Source organism: Heptranchias perlo, chromosome 13 (assembly GCF_035084215.1).
Source record: "Heptranchias perlo isolate sHepPer1 chromosome 13, sHepPer1.hap1, whole genome shotgun sequence".
Taxonomy (NCBI): Eukaryota; Metazoa; Chordata; class Chondrichthyes; order Hexanchiformes; family Hexanchidae; genus Heptranchias; species Heptranchias perlo.
This window is the reverse complement of record NC_090337.1, coordinates 65,615,375-65,639,159: the sequence shown is the minus strand read 5'-3', so window position 1 is coordinate 65,639,159 and position 23,785 is coordinate 65,615,375. Positions and strand designations below refer to the sequence as shown.

General features: G+C 47.1%; 1 protein-coding gene across 1 annotated transcript; it reads right to left on the bottom strand.

Annotated features, from left to right (window-relative positions):
- Positions 1–601: 601 nt before the first annotated feature.
- On the bottom strand, positions 602–22,002 carry LOC137331669 (E3 ubiquitin/ISG15 ligase TRIM25-like). Its single transcript, XM_067995617.1, has 6 exons — positions 21,396–22,002; positions 21,209–21,304; positions 8,003–8,236; positions 6,050–6,072; positions 4,243–4,361; positions 602–2,520 (listed from the first exon to the last, which is right to left on the bottom strand). Exons 1-6 carry the CDS (start codon positions 21,957–21,959, stop codon positions 1,982–1,984), a joined length of 1,575 nt encoding a protein of 524 aa, XP_067851718.1. The 5' UTR covers positions 21,960–22,002; the 3' UTR covers positions 602–1,981.
- Positions 22,003–23,785: the final 1,783 nt, after the last annotated feature.

Sequence of the window (23,785 nt, the reverse complement as noted above, 5' to 3'; positions counted from 1 at the left end):
TCTGAGCTTGACCTACCCTTTAAGGGGCAGCATGACTGTTTAGTTTTGTTTTTGTTTGACCAAAAATGTATTTTTATTCCTTAGGCTCCAAAATTTCATAGTGCACACACTGTGTTTAAACTGAGATTTTCTGTCATCTGCCAAGACCACTCAAAGTTTCACATTTTTGTCCAACCTGATCTCACATTCACCACAAATCAATACACACTCAAAGAACAAATAGCAATCAACCAAACAGAGACGCCAGACTCCTGGCGAGTGAGGCTTCATGACAGGAACTTGCTCTTGTGCTGTGGTCATTTTTCTAGTTCTAGAACAGCCAGGATCTAGAGGAGCCATCTGCAGAACAAGAACCACCACACATCACCAGTCACACAAACAGATTCAGGTTCTCTTCCACTTCCATTCATTCAAAAGACAATCTTTTAGGAAAAGACAGTTTCCAAGAGCAGACTCACATTTCAGATGATCTGAAACTTATTCCTTTGTGTGCTGTGACTGGGGGAAGCCTGCTACAGGATTGACAATGACAACTGTACTGCGATAGTTTTGCACCAGAGATAGCACAGCCATGGACTCCAAAAGGTGGTGAAACTCCATGTATTGGTCAGGCTAAAGCCAGTAATCAAATTTATTTACAAGAATTATAATTATACAGAAGCCGAAGTATACAGCAAGTAACTAGCAGTACTATTACAGATATCAAACAAGTCCATGAGAGTTTAAATATCTTCCTCAGAATGAATTTCTGACATAGACCGATAAGCTGCAAGACTTTTATAGACTTGTTGGTGTTGGTTGTAAATTGATGTGGAGATGCCGGTGATGGACTGGGGTGGACAAATGTAAGGAATCTTACAACATCAGGTTATCTATAACCTGGTGTTGTAAGATTCCTTACATTGGTTGTAAATTGGTAGGGCAACGTTGCTGTGTTGGAGTCCAGCTGTTAGCTCGTACACCATTGAACTAGTAATGTAGTACCTTTGTCAAAAAAAGCCTCAGGTCACAGATGTTAAACTACGGACATTAATTATCTTCTGTTCAAGACGACCGGTGATGGGTCAGATGAGAGAGAGAATTAATGTCACATTTGTTGACACTGGTCGGCAATCAGGATCATTCTCCTGTCTGATTGGAATCTGATCAAATGCCAATTGCACTTCAGAAGGTTATTAATTTGATTAACTCGAGTTACGAGAACAACCTTAAAGCATGCAACAAGCATAAGTTTTATGCATTTTTAACATTTCAAAGACCTGTGATACAAACCCAATCCAAACAATCTGATTAGATTCTGATCAGACAGTCTCATTAACAAAGGCAGGCTGCATCCCCTTGGAACTAGCTGCTATCTCCAGACAGTATTGTCTCCCACTCACAAAGATCAAAGTCATTCTATTTTTCTGAATCCAGCTAACAGAGTCCATTTTAAATTCACAACATATCGGTCTATCTAAAGCTGCTTATGAAAAAGGTAATATGTGGAAATGTTATGGTTCGAAGCAAAACCCTGCTTCTGGCACAAAGAGTTTGTATTTTAGTGCCCTGTAGAAGGATTAAACATCATTAAGGTACTAAGTGAACCAGCAAGAATGGGGTCAGGTATGTAATGAAAGCGTGTGGGTTTAAGGAATGATGGTATCACCAACAGGAACCATGGTGAGGAGAATGAACATTCTTGTATGGTTTTCTGCCACAAAAGTTATACTTTCAGGAGCACAGAATGAAACTCGTTATAGGCAGAACATGGAACCCAGCGCAGGCCATTGGGTGGAGATGGATTTCAACAGCCTGGGGCTGCTGCAGTCTTTGCTCCATGTGGATGCTGTGGTCTGTGTCCCAGCCAGAAAACCGAACACAGGTGTAATTCAGATCTCTATGAAGGCGGCTGCTGGTTTGCAATTTTCTCGGTAAAGTGGATGAAATGGCGGCATGCAGTGAAAAATGTACTTGAGTTATTCGGCAGCCCTGACACGAATCACTTCAGAGCAGACAGGGAGAGAGTGACACCGCTTCGAACCCGCAGTGCTGGATGGAGAGGCTCAGTGAATGTTTGATGGAAGGAGTGCAACAAGGTTATTTCACTGCCTGACACACTGTAAAAAGAGATTATTCCACCTTCAAAATCCACGTACACTCCCACTGTGGAGGGTTTCCCCGCAGTCACGGCGATTCTCTTCCCATTGTGTAGGCTCGAAAAGGCGTCTGGCCCCGAGTGAACACACCAGGATTTGTCGTTAAATCCCAGCAGGCATTCGTTGCCCACTCCTTTCCTGCTGATGCTGCTGTAACAGACCCCGATGCTCCAGGCCCCGCCACCTTCCATTACATCGATCTCCCAGTAAGATCGGCCACAACTCACTCCCTTGGTGCCGAGGACCTGTGGCCAACGGTCAAAGATCTGTGCGCTTCTGGGAAGCACCTGGATCTGACCAGAGGCTGACACCGTCCTGTTACTGTCTGTCAGAACGAGGTAGGGATTTGCTGTGTCTGGATCCAGAGTCGGTGTCTGCCCATCTGTGAATAAAAGGAGACGTTGGGGTAAATGACCGTTGTTCAGTCCCTGCGGAGTCCGAGTTTTTAAATACGGCAGACCCTTTTCACGTGACTGCAATCTGTTTCCAAGTGTTTTTAGGTGCCAGCCATGGCTCAGTGATAGCAGTCTCACCTCTGAGTCAAAAGGTTGTGGGTTCAAGTCCCACTTCAGAGATTTGAGTGCATAATCCAGGCTGACACTCCCAATGCAGCACTGAGGGAATGCTGCACTGTTGGAGGTGCCGTCTTTTGGATGAGACATTAAACCGAGGCCCCATCTGCCTGCTCAGGTGGATTGAAAAGATCCCATGGCACTATTCAAAAAGCAGTGGAGTTCCCCATGACGTCCTGGCCAATATTTATCTCTCAACCAACATCACCAAAAATCAGATTATCTGGTTATTTATTTACTATGCACAAATTGGTTGCTGCGTTTCCTACATTACAATGACTACAATTCAGAAGTATTTCATTGGCTGTAAAGCACTTTGGGATGTCCTGAGGTTGTGAAAGTTGCTACATAAATGCAAGTTCTTTCTTGCAAAGATTTCTAATCAATGAGAACTTCATATCTGAAGCATGTCATGGCTGGCAGGCAGTTAAAATGGCCACCGCTACTTGTGCCCTCCGATCCCGCTGGTTGCAATTTTAACCTGCTCTTTTTCGCAGGCGAGCGGGATCCTGCATTAAATATGCAGATCAGGTGCTGGTGAACTCAGCAGTGCCCAACTGCAATTTTAACCTTAGGCCCGCATGTGGGGGCAGAAACTGTCACGACTTTCTCGACAAGCGGACCTGGGATCAGGAGACGATCAGTAAAGCAAGTCCTTTTAACATTTCTCTGTGTTTCCTTGTGGGACCTAGAACAGCAGGAGCGCTCCTCCGGGCACCACAAGGAAACCATGGGGCTCTCCCTCTCCCGGCCCTCCTCACCTGACTGCCGGTGAGCGGTCCTTTGGGTCCCCGGCAGTGAATCCCACTCCCGCCCATCAGCCAGCTAGCACTTCCCGCAGGAGGCTGAGTGCTGTGGGGTGTTTTCCTATGTTAAAAGGTGTTATAGAAATGCTATTTGTTGTTGTCATCATCAATGTATAATGTTCATTACATGCAATAAAACACCAGCAGCTGCTCGGTTTCTCCTTTGTCACCAACAACCATTCCCATTAAACATTAAAGCTGTGACCATGAGATCTCCCTGTTAGCTCACAGCTTCTGTCTCTCACACTGTGATAATATATTTATCTGCTAAGCCTGGTTTAACCACAGCACTGCTGCTTCAGCCGTTGCTAGGGAACTGTCCAAATGTTTACTAGGAAGTGGCTGTATGAACATTTGAATATTTCTCTTCACCACCAAAAGACATGCTTATCTCAGGGGTGTGAGGTGCTGTTATAAACTGTTTTACCTGAAATGATAAGTATTCATTACTAATCCCTGTGGCGTTGCCCAGGGTCAATGAATGAATATGTGTTTTCTTCATATACAAGATGGCGATGGCACTGGGAGAGCACCACAGCCTACAACTATATCGTGACAGTTGACATAGCAAAACTGAATGGGAACTGTTGACGTAGCAATTTACAATGGTGACAGAAAAGCATGACCCAAAATCATGACAACAGGATGCAAGGTTTGTGAACAGGAAGTGCGGGCCCTATGTAAGATTTTTTAAAAATTAATAATAGATTTCTGCAGGGCACTTACACAGTCTGATCATCACCTCTCTGTCCTTCAGCTCTTCACTCCCCTTATCTGTGCATTTTATTTGTGTTTTCCCCGAAGTATGAGGTATTGATGTAAACAGCAGCGAGACATCCTTCAACCTTGAAACAAATGCAGGAATTGTAAAAAGTGTGGGTTAAATGAAAAGAAGCCAAGTCAAACAATGCAGAGCAATCCATTGTGGCAACAGTGTTATTGTTGAATGAGACGACTTTTCAGTAAATAGAAATACAAGGCAAGTACCAAAACTTCAATAAAGGTGCAGCAGCCATATTGACCAAATCCAAAGTCAGGCACAAAAAGTTAAATACTTCCTTCACAGGTTCAATCCAACAAAAGGATATCTATTCTGGTGATATCAGATACTCATCCATCACCTCTCACTAACAGCCCAGACACACCCGTCACACGTCACTAACAGCCCAGACACACCCGTCACACGTCACTAACAGCCCAGACACACCCGTCACACGTCACTAACAGCCCAGACACACCCGTCACACGTCACTAACAGCCCAGACACACCCGTCACACGTCACCAACAGCCCAGACACACCCATCACACGTAACTAACAGCCCAGACACACCCGTCACACGTAACTAACAGCCCAGACTCACACGTCACCAACAGCCCAGACACACCCGTCACACGTCACTAACAGCCCAGACACACCCGTCACACGTCACTAACAGCCCAGACACACCCGTCACACGTCACTAACAGCCCAGACACACCCGTCACACGTCACTAACAGCCCAGACACACCTGTCACACGTAACTAACAGCCCAGACACACCCGTCACACGTCACCAACAGCCCAGACACACCCGTCACACGTCACCAACAGCCCAGACACACCCGTCACACGTCACCAACAGCCCAGACACACCCGTCACACGTCACCAACAGCCCAGACACACCCGTCACACGTCACCAACAGCCCAGACACACCCGTCACACGTAACTAACAGCCCAGACACACCAGTCACTAACAGCCCAGACACACCCGTCACACGTAACTAACAGCCCAGACACACCCGTCACACGTAACTAACAGCCCAGACACACCCGTCACACGTAACTAACAGCCCAGACACACCCGTCACACGTAACTAACAGCCCAGACACACCCGTCACACGTAACTAACAGCCCAGACACACCCGTCACACGTAACTAACAGCCCAGACACACCCGTCACACGTAACTAACAGCCCAGACACACCCGTCACACGTAACTAACAGCCCAGACACACCCGTCACACGTAACTAACAGCCCAGACACACCCGTCACACGTAACTCTATTCCCCCTATAATTTATGTTCCTCCAGCAGAATAAATGTGTCCCTTTTACATTTGCCTCAAGCTGATCCCATAAAATACAAAAAGCACAAACAAACCAATGCAGATCTACCTCAGCATAACTCCAGAGACAATACATAGACAAAGTCTTTCACACAATGGCAGACTCTGGGACAATGAACCAGAATAAATTTGTTCTGTTCACCACATGGATGTTTAATACAGAATGTGCCAATTCCAGAATGGATTGTAGTGACCACTATAGGTCACTTTGGCCAAGCAGACCCAGGATCCACAAGCCGAGCTGCCTGTCGTGTACTTATTAGTAGAGTCCAGCACAAATCAGAGAGAAAATAAACCAAGTATATTTCAACAAGCGTGCATCATTGTGACATTGCTCAGTAAACTGTTACAAATGTTAAATAGTATGTTTGTTTAGGGACGAGTTTCACTGTTACTGAATGGTGTGGAACTGGTTTTCACTTACCTGGTAGCAATGGAGTTAAATCCCTGAAATAAAATAAACAGAGAAAACTGGTGTAAAACAGAATGCGCACAAGAGCCACCATTACTGTAATTTATCTACAGTGTAAGGAGGAGGGCGATGACAACAACTTGCATTTATATAACGCCTTTAACGTAGTAAAACGTCACTAGTCGCTTCACAGGAGCAATTATCAAACAAAATTTGATACCAAGCCACGTATGGGGATATTAGGACAGGTGGCCAAAAGCTTGGTCAAAGAGATAGGTTTTAAAGGAGGAGAGAGAGGTAGAGAGACAGAGAGATTTAGGGAGGGAATTCCAGAGCTTAGGGCCTAGGCAGCTGAAGGCACGGCCACCAATGGTGGAGCGATTAAAATTGGGGATGCGCAAGAGGCAAGAATTGGAGGAGCGCAGAGATCTCAGAGGGTTGTAGATCTGGAGGAGGTTACAGAGATAGGGAGGGACGAGGCGAAAACAAGGATGAGAATTTTAAATTCGAGGTATTCCCGGATGGGGAGCCAATGTAGGTCAGCGAGCACAGGGGTGATGGGTGATCGGGACTTGGTACGAGTTAGGATACGGGCAGCAGAGTTTTGGATGAGCTCAAGTTTATGGAGGGTTGAAGATGGGAGGCGGCCAGGAGATCACTGGAATAGTCCAGTCTGGTGGTAACAAAGACATGGATGAGGGTTTCAGCAGCAGATAAGCTGAGGCAGGAGCAGAGACGGGCAATGTTACGGAGGTGGAAGTAGGCGATCTTGGTGATGGAGCGGATATGTGGTCAGAAGCTCATCTCAGGGTCAGTTAGGATGCCAAGGTTGCGAACGGTCTGGTTCAGCCTCAGACAGTGGCCAGGGAGAGGGATGGAGTCGGTGGCTAGGGAGCGGAGTTTGAAGCAGGGACCAAAGACAATGACTTCGGTCTTCCCAATATTTAGTTGGAGGAAATTTTTGCTCATCCAGTACTGGATGTCGGAAATGCAGTGTGACAAATGAGAGACAGTGGAGGGGTCGACTGAGCTGGTTGTGAGGTACAGCTGGGTGTCGTCAGCGTACATGTGGAATCTGATGGTGTTTTCGGATGATGTCGCCGAGGGGCAGCATGTAGATGAGAAATAGGAGGGGGACTCCAAAAGGTTAACAGCGCGGGAGTGGGCGCAGGAGTGGGAAGAGAAACCATTGCAGGTGACTCTCTGGCTACCACTGGATAGATAAGAATGGAACCAGGCGAGTGCAGTCCCTCCCAGTTGGACGACAGAGGAGAGGCGTTGGAGAAGGATGGTGCGGTCAACCGTGTCAAAGGCTGCAGACAGGTCGAGGAGAGATAGTTTACCATCGTCACAGTCACATAGGATGTCATTTGTGACTCTGATAAGGGCCGTTTCAGTACTGTGGCAGGGACGGAAACCACCTCAGTATCTCCAGGCTAGTGAGGGGAGAAGAGGACCAGGGTTCCACTCCGAATCACGAAAGACTTTTACCAGAATGCAAATGTGTGTGGGGATATTGGATGAGAACAGGACTGAAATTGGCTGTTAGACAACTACGACCATAATATTCCCCCCTCCACACACATAAACGGCGGGGTATCCCGCCCTCCCGCGGGCGCGCCGCAGTATCCCGCGGCCGTCCCGTACCACGCCGCGATATCCCGCCCCCCCCCGCGGGCGCGCACCTCGATATCCCGCGGACGCGACGTCCCGTCACCCCCCCGCGCGCCCGACGTCCCGCCACCCCTGCTCGCGCGCCACGATATCCCGCGCCCGAAGTCCCCCGCCCCTGACGTCCCCCCGCCCGCCCCCCGACGTCGCCCCCGCCCCGCCTGACGTCCCCCCCGCCGACGTCCCCCGCCCCCCCGACGTGCCCCCGCCCCGCCGACGTCCGCCCGCCCCGCCCCCGACGTCCCCCCCGCCCCCGACGTCCCCCCCGCCCCGCGCACACACCCCTTGCACTACCTGTATAAAGAGGATGTCTTCATACTTTTGTGAAAGGTTGTTGAGATCAGTCAGAGATTTCTCAAATTCTCTGGCCGTACTCTGGATGTTGTGGATCCTGGCATCAATCTCCGCGGTTACACGGCTTTGCTCTTTTTCAAGCTGTTCATAAGCTTCTCTCTTTTCATCTTCAATCTGCTGCCAGAGAGCCTCGTACTTCTCTTCAATGTTTCTTTCCTTCTCCTTCATCGTCTCCTTCAGAAGGAAAGTTTGTAATTACAGTACAAACTCTGCACACCATCGTCAAATCCCCCACCATCAACATCCTGGAGGTCACCATTGACCAGAAACTTAACTGGACCATCCACATAAATACTGTGGCTGCAAGAGCAGGTCAGAGGCTGGGTATTCCGCAGCGAGTGACTCACCTCCTGACTCCCCAAAGCCTTTCCACCATCTACAAGGCACAAGTCAGGAGTGTGATGGAATACTCTCCACTTGCCTGGATGAGTGCAGCTCCAACAACACTCAAGAAGCTCGACACCATCCAAGATAAAGCAGCCCGCTTGATTGGCACCCCATCCACCACCCTAAACATTCACTCCCTTCACCACCACCTTCTCAAGGGCAATAAATGCTGGCCTTGCCAGCGATGCCCACATCCCATGAATGAGTAAAAGAGAACATTTCCACTTGTAGGGGAGCCCAAAATTGGATGTCATAAATAAGATAGTCACTAATAAATCCAGTAGGGAATTCAGGAGAAACTTCTTTCCACAGAGAGTGGTTAGAATGTGGAACAAGAAGTAGTTGAGACAAAAATCATAGAGGTATTCAAAGGGAAGCTAGATAAGCACACAAGGGAGAAAGGAATAGAAGGATAGTGTAACTTGCTATCAATTGTTTAAGTTCAATTTTAAAAAGTTTAAATTTCTGTCAGGCTTCAGCAGAGAGCTGCTGTAGTAAGTTAATTGGTTAGCTAGATTAAACTGGTTCCTGAAGGTGGAGCAGGCCTGACTCACCTGAGTCACAAACTGTAGAAATCCAGGGGCCTGTTCGTGCAAAAGCATGGAGTGCGGCAGGCACTGAGTGAGACAGCTGAGAGTTTGGTGAGTGTGGGAGTTCGGTGAAGTGGGAGAAGGAGGTGCTGCTTTGCCTTGCTTTTCCTAACTTTTTCCGCAGAGCGGCAGTGGACAGAGTGGGGAATGAAAGAGGCAGCAGACCTGCAACAAGAGAAAACTACTGTGCAACGTCACAGGTGAGGCAGGAGAGTCCGAGAGGTGAGCACAGTATAAAAGGAGAGACCGAGACTGGAGGAGAGTCTGAGAGGTGAACGCAGGGTAAATCTAAGGCAAGTCATGGCAGCACAGCTCGCACTCGTGATATGCTCCTCCTGTACTATGTGGGAAGTTATGGACACTACCAGTGTCCCTGGCGACCATGTGTGCAGGAAATGTGTCCAGCTGCAGCTACTGGCTAACCGCATTTCGGAGCTGGAGCTGCGGGTGGATTCGCTGTGGAGCATCCGCGATGCTGAGATTATCGTGGATAGCACATTCAGTGAGGTGGTCACACCGCAGGTAAAGATTACACAGGCAGAAAGGAAAATGGGTGACCGCCAGACAGAGTAAAAGGACTAGGCAGATAGTGCAGGAGTCCCCTGGGGCCATCTCCCTCTCAAACAGATATATCGCTTTGGATACTGTTGGGGGAGATGGCTTATCAGTGGAAAGCAGCAAGAGCCAAGTTTATGGCACCACGGGTGGCTCAGCTGCACGGGAGGGGAGGAAGAAGAGTGGCAGGGCTATAGTGATAGGGGATTCAATTGTAAGGGGAACAGATAGGCGTTTCTGTGGCCACAAACGTGACTCCAGGATGGTATGTTGCCTCCCTGTGCTAGGGTCAAGGATGTTGCAGAGTGGCTGAAGAACATTCTGGAGGGGGAGGGTGAACAGCCAGTAGTCGTGGTCCTTATTGGTACCAACGACATAGGTAAAAAAAGGGATGAGGTCCTGCAAGGTGAATTCAAGGAGTTAGGAGATAAATTAAAAAGCAGGACTTCAAAGGTAGTGATCTCAGGATTACTACCAGTGCCACGTGCTAGTGAGTATAGGAACAGGAGAATAGACAGGATGAATGCATGGCTGCAGGGATGGTGTAGGAGGGAGGGATTTAGATTCCTGGGACATTGGGACCGGTTCTGGGGAAGGTGGGACCTGTACAAGCGTGACTGGTCCTGGTCCCGCTCGGGTGTAACCTATGTCCTCGCGGGGGTGTTTGCTAGTGCTGTTGGGGAAGGTTTAAACTAGAGTGGCAGGGGGATGGGAACCTGAGCGGGGAGTCAGAAGACAATAAAGTTGAGAGGGGAAGACCCAGGGGAAATCTACAATACAAATAGTACAAACAGTTGTTCAAGAACAAGTGAAAGGGAAAAGCGTAGAGCAGCAGAAAGAAAGTGTACTTTAGGCACGACAGATAAAATAAAAACTAGAAGGCGTAAGGCGATTAACCCAGCGTCAAAGCTGTGGCAGGGGGTTGGGAACCTGAGCAGGGAGACAGAGGAAAGCGTGTCAGGAAGGGACAGAAGGTATGGAGTAAAAGGTAAAGTGTTAAAAAAGGAAAAAGCGGGAACTAAGGGTCACAAAACATATTTGAAAGTTCTTATCTGAATGCATGTAGCATTCATAACAAAATGGACGAGTTAACGGCACAAATAACTACGTATGGGTATGATCTTGTGGCCATTACAGAAACATGGCTGCAGGGTGACAACGACTGGGAATTAAATATGCTAGGGTATTTAACAATCAGGAAGGACAGGCGGGAAGGAAGGGGAGGTGGGGTGTCTATGTTAATAAAGGAAGGAATCACTGTAATACTGAGAAATGATATTGGGACAAAGGATCAGGATAATGAAACAGTTTGGGTAGAGATAAGGAATAATAAGGGGAAAAAAAACACTAGCGGGCGTAGTATATAGGCCTCCTAATAGTTGCAACTCTGCTGGAAGAAGTATTAATCAGGAAATAGTCGGGGCATGTAATAAGGGAACAGCTATAATTATGGGGGATTTTAACTATCATATTAACTGGACAAATCAAATTGGGCAGGGCAGCCTTGAGGAAGAGTTTATTGAGTGTATTAGGGATGGATTTCTTGAGCAGCATGTAACTGATCCTACAAGGGGGCAAACAACCTTGGACCTGGTCCTGTGTAATGAGCCAGGATTAAATTAATAATGTCCTAGTTAAGGATCCCCTTGGAATGAGTGACCATAACATGGTTACATTCCATATCCAATTAGAGGGCGAGAAGGTTGGTACTCAAACAAGCGTACTGAGCTTGAATAAAGGAGACCATGATGGTATGAGAGCAGAATTGATTAAAGTGGACTGGGAAAATAGATTAAAGGGTAAGACGGTACATGAGCAGTGGTGTTCATTTAAGGAGTTATTTTACAACTTTCAAAAAAAAATTCCACTGAGGAAAAAAGGGTGTAAAAGAAATGACAGCCATCCGTGGCCAAGTATAGAAATTAAGGATAGTATCCGATTAAAAATAAGGACATATAAGGTAGCCAAACTTAGTGGGAGGATAGAAGATTGGGAAGTCTTCAAAAGACAGCAAAAAGTAACTAAAGGATTGATTAAGAAAGGGAAGATAGATTATGAAAAGAAATTAGCAAAAAAATATAAAAATAGATAGCAAGAGTTTCTAGTTATATAAAAAGAAAAAGGGTGGCTATGGCAAACGTAGGTCCCTTAGAGGATGAGACCGGGAAATTAATGGTGGGAAACATGGAGATGGCAAAAATGCTGAACAAATATTTTGTTTCAGTCTTTTTACAGTAGTGGACACTAAGAATATCCCAACACCGGACAAACAGGGGGCTCTGGGGGGGGGGGGGGGGGGGGGGGGAGGAGCTAAATACGATTAAAATCACTAAGGAATTGGTACTCAGTAAATTAATGGGACTCAAGGCGGATAAATCCCCTGGACCTGATGGCTTACATCCTAGGGTCTTGAGGGAAGTGGCAATAGGGATTGTGGATGCTTAGGTAATAATTTTCCAAAATACCCTGGACTCGGCAAAGGTCCCGGCAGATTGGAAAACTGCTAATGTAACACCGTTATTTAAAAAGGGTAGTAGGCAGAAGGCTGGAAATTATAGACCAGTTAGCCTAACATCTGTGGTGGGTAAAATTTTGGAGTCCATTATTAAGGAGACAGTAGCGGAACATTTGGATAAACATAATTTAATAGGACAAAGTCAGCATGGCTTTACGAAGGGGAAGTCATGTCTAACAAATTTGCTTGAGTTCCTTGAGGACATAACGTGCAGGGTGGATAAAGGGGAACCAGTGGACGTAGTGTATTTAGACTTCCAGAAGGCATTCGACAAGGTGCCACATAAAAGATTATTGCTCAAGATAAAGAATCACTGGATTGGGGGTAATATTCTGGCATGGGTGGAGGATTGGTTATCTAACAAGAAGCAGAGAGTTGGGATTAATAGTTCATTCTCGGACTGGCAACCAGTAGCCAGTGGTGTTCTGCAGGGGTCGGTGCTGGGTCCCCAACTCTTTACAATCTATATTAACGATTTGGAGGAGGGGACCGAGTGTAACATATCAAAGTTTGCAGATGATACAAAGATGGGAGGGAAAGTAGTGAGGACATAAAAAACCTACAAGGGGATATAGACAGGCTGGGTGAGTGGGCAGAGATTTGGCAGATGCAATACAATATTGGAAAATGTGAGGTTATGCACTTTGGCAGGAAAAAATCAGAGAGCAAGTTATTATCTTAATGGCGAGAAACTGGAAAGTACTGCAGTACAAAGGGATCTGGGGGTCCCAGTGCAAGAAAATCAAAAAGTTAGTATGCAGGTGCAGCAGGTGATCAAGAAGGCCAACGGAATGTTGGCTTTTATTGCTCGGGGGATAGAATATAAAAACAGGGAGGTATTGCTGCAGTTATATAAGGTATTGGTGAGACCGCACCTGGAATACTGCATACAGTTTTGGTCTCCAAACTTAAGAAAAGACATACTTGCTCTCGAGGCAGTACAAAGAAGGTTCACTCGGTTAATCCCGGGGATGAGGGGGCGGACATATGAGGAGAGGTTGAGTAGATTGGGACTCTACTCATTGGAGTTCAGAAGAATGAGAGGCGATCTTATTGAAACATATAAGATTGTGAAGGGGCTTGATCGGGTGGATGCAGTAAGGATGTTCCCAAGGATGGGTGAAACTAGAACTAGGGGGCATAATCTTAGAATAAGGGGCTGCTCTTCAAAACTGAGATGAGGAGAAACTTCTTCACTCAGAGGGTGGTAGGTCTGTGGAATTTGCTGCCCCAGGAAGCTGTGGAAGCTACATCATTAAATAAATTTAAAACAGAAATAGACAGTTTCCTAGAAGTAAAGGGAATTAGGGGTTACGGGGAGCGGGCAGGAAATTAGACATGAATTTAGATTTGAGGTCAGGATCAGATCAGCCATGATCTTATTGAATGGCAGAGCAGGCTCGAGGGGCCGATTGGCCTACTCCTGCTCCTATTTCTTATGTTCTTATATACAAATGCACGGAGTATAAGGAATAAATTAAATGAACTACAGGTTCAAATTCATATTGGAGTGTATGACATGATAGCTATTAATGAGACATGGCTGCAGGATGGTCAGGATTGAGAACTAAATATAGAATCATAGAAGTTTCCAACATGGAAACAGGCCCTTCGGCCCAACATGTCCATGTCGCCCAGTTTATACCACTAAGCTAGTCCCAATTGCCTGCACTTGGCCCATATCCCTCTATACCCATCTTACCCATGTAACTGTCCAAATGCTTTTTAAAAGACAAAATTGTACCCGCCTCTACTACTGCCTCTGGCAGCTCGTTCCAGACACTCACCACCCTTTGAGTGAAAAAAGTGCCCCTCTGGACCCTTTTGTATCTCTCCCCTCTCACCTTCAATCTATGCCCCCTCGTTATGGACTCCCCTACCTTTGGGAAAAGATTTTGACTATCTACCTTATCTATGCCCCTCATTATTTTATAGACTTCTATAAGATCACCCCTTAACCTCCTACTCTCCAGGGAAAAAAGTCCCAGTCCATCTAACCTCTCCCAAACCATCAAGTCCCGGTAGCATCCTAGTAAATCTTCTCTGCACTCTTTCTAGTTTAATAATATCCTTTCTATAATAGGGTGACCAGAACTGTACACAGTATTCCAAGTGTGGCCTTACTAATGTCTTGTACAACTTCAACAAGACATCCCAACTCCTGTATTCAATGTTCTGACCAATGAAACCAAGCATGCTGAATGCCTTCTTCACCACCCCATCTACCAGTGACTCCACTTTCAAGGAGCTATGAAGCTGTGCTCCTAGATCTCTTTGTTCTATAACTCTCCCCAACGCCCTACCATTAACGGAGTAGGTCCTGGCCCAATTCGATCTACCAAAATGCATCACCTCACATTTATCTAAATTAAACTCCATCTGCCATTCATCGGCCCACTGGCCCAATTTATCAAGATCCCGTTGCAATCCTAGATAACCTTCTTCACTGTCCACAATGCCACCAATCTTGGTGTCATCTGCAAACTTACTAACCATGCCTCCTAAATTCTCATCCAAATCATTAATATAAATAACAAATAACAGCGGACCCAGCACCGATCCCTGAGGCACACCGCTGGTCACAGGCCTCCAGTTTGAAAAACATCCCTCCACAACCACCCTCTGTCTTCTGTCGTCAATCCAATTTTGTATCCAATTGGCTACCTCACCTTGGATCCCGTGAGATTTAATCTTATGTAACAACCTACCATGCGGTACCTTGTCAAAGGCTTTGCTAAAGTCCATGTAGACCATGTCTACTGCACAGCCCTCATCTATCTTCTTGGTTACTCCTTCAAAAAACTCAATCAAATTCGTGAGACATGATTTTCCACTCACAAAACCATGCTGACTGTTCCGAATCAGTCCCTGCCTCTCCAAATGCCTGTAGATCCTGTCGCTCAGAATACCCTCCAACAACTTACCCACTACAGATGTCAGGCTCACCGGTCTGTAGTTCCCAGGCTTTTCCCTGCAGCCCTTCTTAAACAAAGGCACAACATTTGCTACCCTCCAATCTTCAGGCACCTCACCTGTAGCTGTCGATGATTCAAATATCTCAGCTAGGGGACCCGCAATTTCCTCCCGAACCTCCCATAACATCCTGGGATACATTTCATCAAGTCCCGGAGATTTATCTACCTTGATGCACGTTAAGACTTCCAGCACCTCCCTCTCTGTAATATGTACACTCCTCAAGACATCACTATTTATTTACCCAAGTTCCCTAACATCCATGCCTTTCTCAACCGTAAATACCGATGTGAAATATTCATTTAGGATCTCACCCATCTCTTGTGGTTCCGCACATAGATGACCTTGTTGATCCTTAAGAGGCCCTACTCTCTCCCTAGTTACTCTTTTGCCCTTTATGTATTTGTAGAAGCTCTTTGGATTCTCCTTTGCCTTATCTGCCCAAGCAATCTCATGTCCCCTTTTTGCCCTCCTGATTTCTCTCTTAACTCTACTCCGGCAATCTCTATACTCTTCAAGGGATCCACTTGATCCCAGCTGCCTATGCATGTCATATGCCTCCTTCTTCTTTTTGACTAGGGCCACAATCTCCCGAGTCATCCAAGGTTCCCTACTTCTACCAGCCTTGCCCTTCACTTTATAAGGAATGTGCTTACCCTGAACCCTGGTTAACACATTTTTGAAAGCCTCCCACTTACCAGACGTCCCTTTGCCTGCCAACAGAATCCCCCAATCAACTTCTGAAAGTTCCTGTCTAATACCATCAAAATTGGCCTTGCCCCAGTTTAGAATTCTAACTTTTGGGCCAGACCTATCATTCTCCATAGCTATCTTAAAACTAATGGAATTATGATCACTGGTCCCAAAGTGATCCCTCACTTACACTTCTGTCACCTGCCCTTCCTTATTTCCCAAGAGGAGGTCAAGTTTTGCCCCCTCTCTAGTCGGGCCATCCACATACTGAATGAGAAATTCCTCCTGAATACACTCAACAAATTTCTCTCCATACCGGGTTATAAGGTCGACAGGAGAGACAGGGAAAATGGAAGGAGAAGGAGGAGTAGCCTTAATGATTAGAGATGAAATCACTTCAATGATAAAGGAGGATATATGAGAGGTAAGCAGCCAGAGACCTTATGGGTTGAATTGAGAAATAGGAAAGGATCTAAGACTATAGTGTGAATTGTGTATAGGACCCCTGGCAGCAGCTCTGAAGTGCTAGATTGTATAAATGCAGAGATTAGACAAGCGTGTAAGAAAGGCATAGTGGTCTTCATGGGGGACTTTAACCTTCACATAGATTGGGAAGCACAAGGCAACACAACGCCATCAAAGCTCTCAAGACCAACCGCAACATCGTCATCAAACCAGCAGACAAAGGAGGAGCCATCGTCATACAGAACAGAACGGACTATTGCAAAGAAGCATACCGACAACTGGACAACCAGGAACACTACAGACGGTTACCCACAGACCCGACCAAAGAACACACCCATCAGCTCAACAAACTGATCAAGACCTTCGATCCAGACCTTCAAAACATCCTACGCACTCTCATCCCACGTACTCCCCGCGTGGGAGACTTCTACTGCCTCCCAAAGATACACAAAGCCAACACACCCGGACGTCCGATCGTATCAGGCAACGGAACCCTGTATGAGAACCTCTCTGGATACATCGAGGGCATCCTGAAACCCATCGTGCAGGGAACCCCCAGCTTCTGTCGCGACACTACAGACTTCCTACAAAAACTCAGTACCCACGGACCAGTTGAACCAGGAACACTTCTCACCACGATGGACGTCTCGGCACTCGACACCAGTATCCCCCACGATGACGGCATCGCTGCGACAGCATCAATACTCAACACCAACAACAGCCAATCTCCAGACGCCATCCTACAACTCATCTGCTTCATCCTGGATCACAATGTCTTCACCTTCAATAACCAGTTCTTTACCCAAACACACGGAACAGCCATGGGGACCAAATTCGCACCCCAATACGCCAACATTTTCATGCACAAGTTCGAGCAGGACTTCTTCACTGCACAGGACCTCCAACCAACACTATACACCAGATACATCGACGACATTTTCTTTCTATGGACCCACGGTGAGGAATCATTAAAGAGACTACACGATAACATCAACAAGTTCCATCCCACCATCAAGCTCACCATGGACTACTCCTCAGAATCAGTTTCTTTCTTGGACACACGAATCTCCATCAAAGACGGGCACCTCAGCACCTCACTCTACCGCAAGCTCACGGGCAACCTCACGATGCTCCACTTTTCCAGCTTCCACCCTCGTCAAAGAGGCCATCCCCTATGGACAGGCCCTGCGAATACACAGGGTCTGCTCAGACGAGGAGGAACGCGATGGACACCTACAGACGCTGAAAGACGCCCTGGTAAGAACGGGATATGATGCTCGACTCATCGATCGACAGTTCCGACGGGCCACAGCGAAAAATCGCATTGACCTCCTCAGAAGACTAACACGGGACGCAACCAACAGAGTACCCTTCGTCGTCCAGTACTTCCCCGGAGCGGAGAAACTACGCCATGTTCTCCGCAGCCTTCAACATGTCATCAATGACGACGAACACCTCGCTATGGCCATCCCCACACCTCCACTACTCGCCTTTAAACAGCTACCCAACCTCAAACAAACCATCGTTCGCAGCAAATTACCCAGCTTTCAGGAGAACAGCGTCCACGACACCACACAACCCTGCCACGGTAACCTCTGCAAGACATGCCAGATCATCGACACAGATACCACCATCACACGAGAGGACACTACCCACCAGGTGCACGGTTCATACTCCTGTGACTCGGCCAACGTTGTCTACCTCATACGTTGCAGGAAAGGATGCCCCAGAGCATGGTACATTGGCGAGACCATGCAGACGCTGCGACAACGGATGAACGGACACCACGCAACAATCGCCAAACAGGAGGGTTCTCTCCCTGTCGGGGAACACTTCAGCAGTCATGGACATTCAGCCACCGACCTTCGGGTAAGTGTTCTCCAAGGCGGCCTTCGGGACACACGACAACGCAAAATCGTCGAGCAGAAATTGATAGCCAAGTTCCGCACCCATGAGGACGGCCTCAACCGGGATCTTGGGTTCATGTCACACTACACGTAACCCCACCAGCGAACAAATGTTATCTGTTTTTAATATAACGGGTCATTGACTGTCTTCCTTCTCTCTCTCTCTCTTTTTTTTTGGGGGGTTTGTATATTCGGTGGCCTTTTAGGTGACACCTTTCTGTCTGCTCACTGTGATTGCCTTGGCAACGGGCAGTAATCACCAGGCATTGTTCTGTGATTTTCAAATGCGAAGGATTCGAAAATTTCATTTCCACACCGTTCACCTGAGGAAGGAGGAAGCCTCCGAAAGCTTGTGGAATTTAAAATAAATTTGTTGGACTATAACTTGGTGTTGTAAAATTGTTTACAATTTAGATTGGGAAAAGCAGACTAGCAACTGTCAGAAAGGTAGTGAATTTCTTGAGTGTGTCCGGGATAGTTTTCTACAGCAGTATGTCCTGGAGGCAACAAGGGGGCAAGCCATACTAGATTTAGTAATGAGTAATGAACCAGATTTAGTTAACGGCTTAACTGTGCGTGAACATCTATCCAATAGCGATCATAACATGATCGAGTTCAACGTAGTGTTTGAAAGGGAAAAAAAGTGAGTCAGCTGCTAAGATTCTAGACTTGGGTACGGCCGACTTCAATGGGATGAGACAGAGACTGTCCACAGTAAACTGGGCAAATCTGTTAATGGGTAAAACGACTGATGATCAGTGGGAAATGTTTAAAGAAACATTTAACGTGATACAGAATCGGTTTATACCCCTGAGGGGCAAGAACTCTACTTGCCAAAAAAAACAGCCATGGACAACTAAAGAGGTAAGGGACAGTATAAGACATAAGGAAAGGGCAAACAAAAAGGCAAAAAATGGCACAGATCCTGGCGAATGGGAAAGATACAAAGATCAACAAAGGGTCACAAAACAGATAGTAAGAGCTACAAAAAGAGAATATGAAAAGAAACTTGCAAGGGATATCAAAACCAATACGAAGAACTTTTATAGTTATATTAGGAAAAAGAGGGTGGTCAGGAGCAGTGTTGGCCCCTTAAAAACTGAAAGTGGGGATATTGTCATTGACAATGGGGAAATGGCGGACATGTTGAACAATTACTTTGCGTCAGTATTTACAGTAGAAAGGAGGATAGCATGCCGGAAATCCCAAGTAAACTAATACTGAATCAGGGACAGGGACTCGATTAAAATTAATACAAGTAAAGCAACAGTAATGAAGAAAATAATAGCACTAAAGAGTGACAAATCCCCAGGACCAGATGGTTTCCATCCCAGGGTTTTAAAAGAAGTAGGTGAGCACATTGTAGATGCCCGAACTATAATCTTTCAAAGTTCTCTAGATTCAGGAACTGTCTCTCTGGATTGGAAAATTGCACGTCATTCCGCTTTTTAAGGAGAGAGAGGGAAACCAGGGAATTATAGACCAGTTAGCCTAACATCTGTTGTGGGGAAAATGCTGGAGTCTATAATTAAGGATAGGGTGACTGAACACCGAGAATTTTCAGTTAATCAGAGAGAGCCAGCATGGATTTGTGAAAGGTAGGTCGTGCCTGACAAACCTGATTGAATTTTTTGAAGAGGTGACTAATGTAGCGGACAGGGGAATGTCAATGGATGTTATTTATATGGACTTCCAGAAGGCATTTGATAAGGTCCCACATAAGAGACTGTTAGCTAAGATAGAAGTCCATGGAATCGAGGGAAAAGTACGGACTTGGTTAGGAAGTTGGCTGAGCGAAAAGCGACAGAGAGTAGGGATAATGGGTAGGTACTCACATTGGCAGGATGTGACTAGTGGAGTCTCACAGGGATCTGTCTTGGGGCCTCAATTATTCACAATATTTATTAATGACTTAGATGAAGGCATAGAAAGTCTCATATCTAAGTTTGCCGATGACACAAAGATTGGTGGCATTGTAAGCAGTGTAGATGAAAACATAAAATTACAAAGTGATATTGATAGATTACGTTAATGGGCAAAACTGTGGCAAATGGAATTCAATGCAGACAAATGTGAGGTCATCCACTTTGGATTAAAAAAGGATAGAACAGGGTACTTTCTAAATAGTAAAAAGTTAAAAACAGTGGATGTCCAAAGGGACTTAGGGGTTCAGGTACATAGATCATTGAAGTGTCATGAACAGGTGCAGAAAACAATCAATAAGGCTAATGGAATGCTGGCCTTTATATCTAGAGGACTAGAGTACAAGGGGGCAGAAGTTATGCTGCAGCTATACAAAACCCTGGTTAGACCGCACCTGGAGTACTGTGAGCAGTTCTGGGCACCGCACCTTCGGAAGGACATATTGGCCTTGGAGGGAGTGCAGCGTAGATTTACTAGAATGATACCCGGACTTCAAGGGTTAAGTTACGAGGAGAGATTACACAAATTGGGGTTGTATTCTCTGGAGTTTCGAAGGTTAAGGGGTGATCTGATCGAAGTTTATAAGATATTAAGGGGAACGGATGGGGTGGATAGAGAGAAACTATTTCCGCTGGTTGGGGATTCTAGGAGTAGGGGGCACAGTCTAAAAATTAGAGCCAGACCTTTCAGGAGCGAGATTAGAAAACATTTCTACACACAAAGAGTGGTAGAAGTTTGGAACTCTCTTCCGCAAACAGCAATTGATACTAGCTCAATTGCTAAATTTAAATCTGAGATAGATAGCTTTTTGGCAACCAAAGGTATTAAGGGATATGAGCCAAAGGCAGGTATATAGAGCTAGATCACAGATCAGGCATGATCTTATCAAATGGTGGAGCAGGCACGAGGGGCTGAATGGCCTACTCCTGTTCCTATGTTCTTATGATATGCTGATAGGGTGAGATGAAGTCAGGAGGGAGGAGGCCTGTGAGGAACATAAACACCGGCACAAACCAGTTGGGCCGAATGGCCTGCTTCTCTGCTAGGGACTCAATGCAACAATGCCGCACAACATTTACCCACTATACATCCAGTGGGGTTGGTGTGAAAACTTTTTTCTAAACTCAGATTTACTCACCAAAGCATTTTGCTTTTCTTTCTGAAGATCTTTCAGAGCTACTTGAGAAGCTGCAGCATTGATCCTGATCTTCTCTTGTTGATCTTTCAAATTATTCTAAGAGAGAGCAGCAGAGACACAGTCATTCGAAGTTATTACACATTATACTGAATCAAAGACCAATACATTTTCACTAAGACATACATACCCTCAGCTCCTTCACGGCTTCGCTGATGCTAATTAAGTCGTGGCCCTTGTGGTTTCCTATTAAAGCGCAGAAGCTGCAGACACAGACGGCATCATCCTTACAGTAAATCTCCAGCAGCTTCTGGTGCTCTGTGCATTTACCGACTGCCATGTCTGCAGTAGGATCTGTGAGAGGGTGGCTTTTAAGCAACGCGTTCTCCCGGTGCAATCTGAGGTGTATGGAGCACATCGATACTTCACATTTAAGGCAGCTTTTAATAGCAGAGCGCCTTTTCTTGGTGCAGTAGGTGCAGGGAACAGCATCCTGGGAGGGATCCAGGGCGGTGAACCTGGCCGCTATGTTCGCCAGTTGGAAATTCTTCTCCAGGGTAGGCCTCACCCTGAAGCCTGCGCGACACTGTGGACAGGAGTAAGGGCCGGACACGGGCTCACTCCACACCGCCTCAACGCAGGCTCGGCAGAAGCTGTGCTTGCAGCTGAGAATCACCGGGTCGGTGTAAATCTCCAGGCAGACGGAACAGGTTAATTCTTCCTCCAAGGGCTCCTGCTGCCGAGCTGCAGCCATGATGAATGAGAGGCGGGGGAAGGGGAAACCCGCTGCACCGTGTGTGGCGGCCCGGCGGGGGAGTGAATATTGGCGCGGACTTAGAACTTCCGGTCACCAACTGCGCATGCGAGGGAGGGAGGGGGAGGGGGAGGGGCAGAGCCCAGGGGACGTCCCCCCCCCCCCCCCCCCAACCCCACTTTCTATCCAATAAACCTGAAAACCATCCATGACCCACACACGGTGCCCCATCAGTGGGCACAGCGCTCGCCCATCGACCCGTGACGTCCACCTCCTCCCGCACCGGCGCCGGGCCACCCGATGGCGTCACCCTCAGCGCACGCGGAAAAGCCAGGGCTCCGCGAGTGACCGCGCTTCCAATCACGCCTCCCTCCCTCACCCGTTCTCGGTGAGTGAAATGCGCCCTCGTTGAGCCAAGCTCACAGCTCAAATTATGTCAAATAGTCATAGAATCATAGAAAGGTTACAGCGCGGAAGGAGGCCGTTCGGCCCATCGAGTCCACGCCAGAACAATCCAGCTAGTCCCACTCCCCCGCCCTTTCCCCGTAGCCCTGCAAATTCTTTCCTTTCAAGTTATTTTTTTATTCGTTCATGGGATGTGGGCTTCGCTGGCGAGGCCGGCATTTATTGCCCATCCCTAATTGCCTTTGAGAAGGTGGTGGTGAGCCGCCTTCTTGAACCGCTGCAGTCCGTGTGGTGAAGGTTCTCCCACAGTGCTGTTAGGAAGGGAGTTCCAGGATTTTGACCCAGCGACGATGAAGGAACGGCGATATATTTCCAAGTCGGGTTGGTGTGTGACTTGGAGGGGAACGTGCAGGTGCTGTTGTTCCCATGTACCTATCCGATTCCCCTTTGAAGGCCATGGTTGAATCTGCCTCCATCACCCCCTCGGGCAGTGCATTCCAGATCCCAACGACTCGCTGCGTAAAAAAGTTTTTCCCTCTTGTCACCTACGGTTCTTTTGCCAATCCCCTTAAATCTATGTCCTCTGGTTCTTGACCCTTCCACCAATGGGAACAGTTTCTCTCTCTCTACTCTGTCTAGACCCTTCATGATTTTGAATACCTCCATCAAATTTCCTCTCAATCTTCTCTGTTCCAAGGAGAACAACCCCAGCTTCTCCAGTCTATCCATGTAACTGAAGTCCCTCATTCTGGAATCATTCTAGTAAATCTTTTCTGCACCCCCTCTAAGGCCTTCACCTCTTTCCTAAAGTGCAGTGCCCATAACTGGACACAATACTCCGGATGTGGTCGAACCAGGTTCATTGTGACTTCCTTGCTTTTGTACTCTTATGGTCCCGATGTTATCAGGGAGGCGGGATGGCAGTGGGAGGTGGGGGTGGGGGGTGGGGGGTGGGGGTGGGGGGTGGGGGGTGGGGGCGACTGAGCACGTGGGTAACCCGCCCAGTAAAATCCGTCCGTTCTCCGTGCGATCGGGGGTAAATTGAAGCCACTTACCGTGGCTTCCGGGTTTCCCGTCGTCAACCTGCGCAGAAGGCGGACTGTGCACCCGCATCACAGGCTGTCAGCTGGAGGAGCCGTATTTAAAGGGGCAGTCCTCCAATGCTGCTTCTGGAGCAAACAACCAAAATTATACAATGGAGCAGACCAGGGGAAAGGCTGCTTCCAGATTTACTGATGCCTCACTCCAGGTCCTACTGGATGGGGTGAGGAGGAGGAGGAATATTTTCTGCCCGGCGGATGGGAGGAAGTGGCTTGCCTCTGCCAGCAAGAAGGCATGGCTCGAGGTGGCAGAGGAGGTCACCAGCAGCAGCAATGTCTCCCACACCTGGATCCAGTGCAGGAAGCGCTTCAATGATCTAA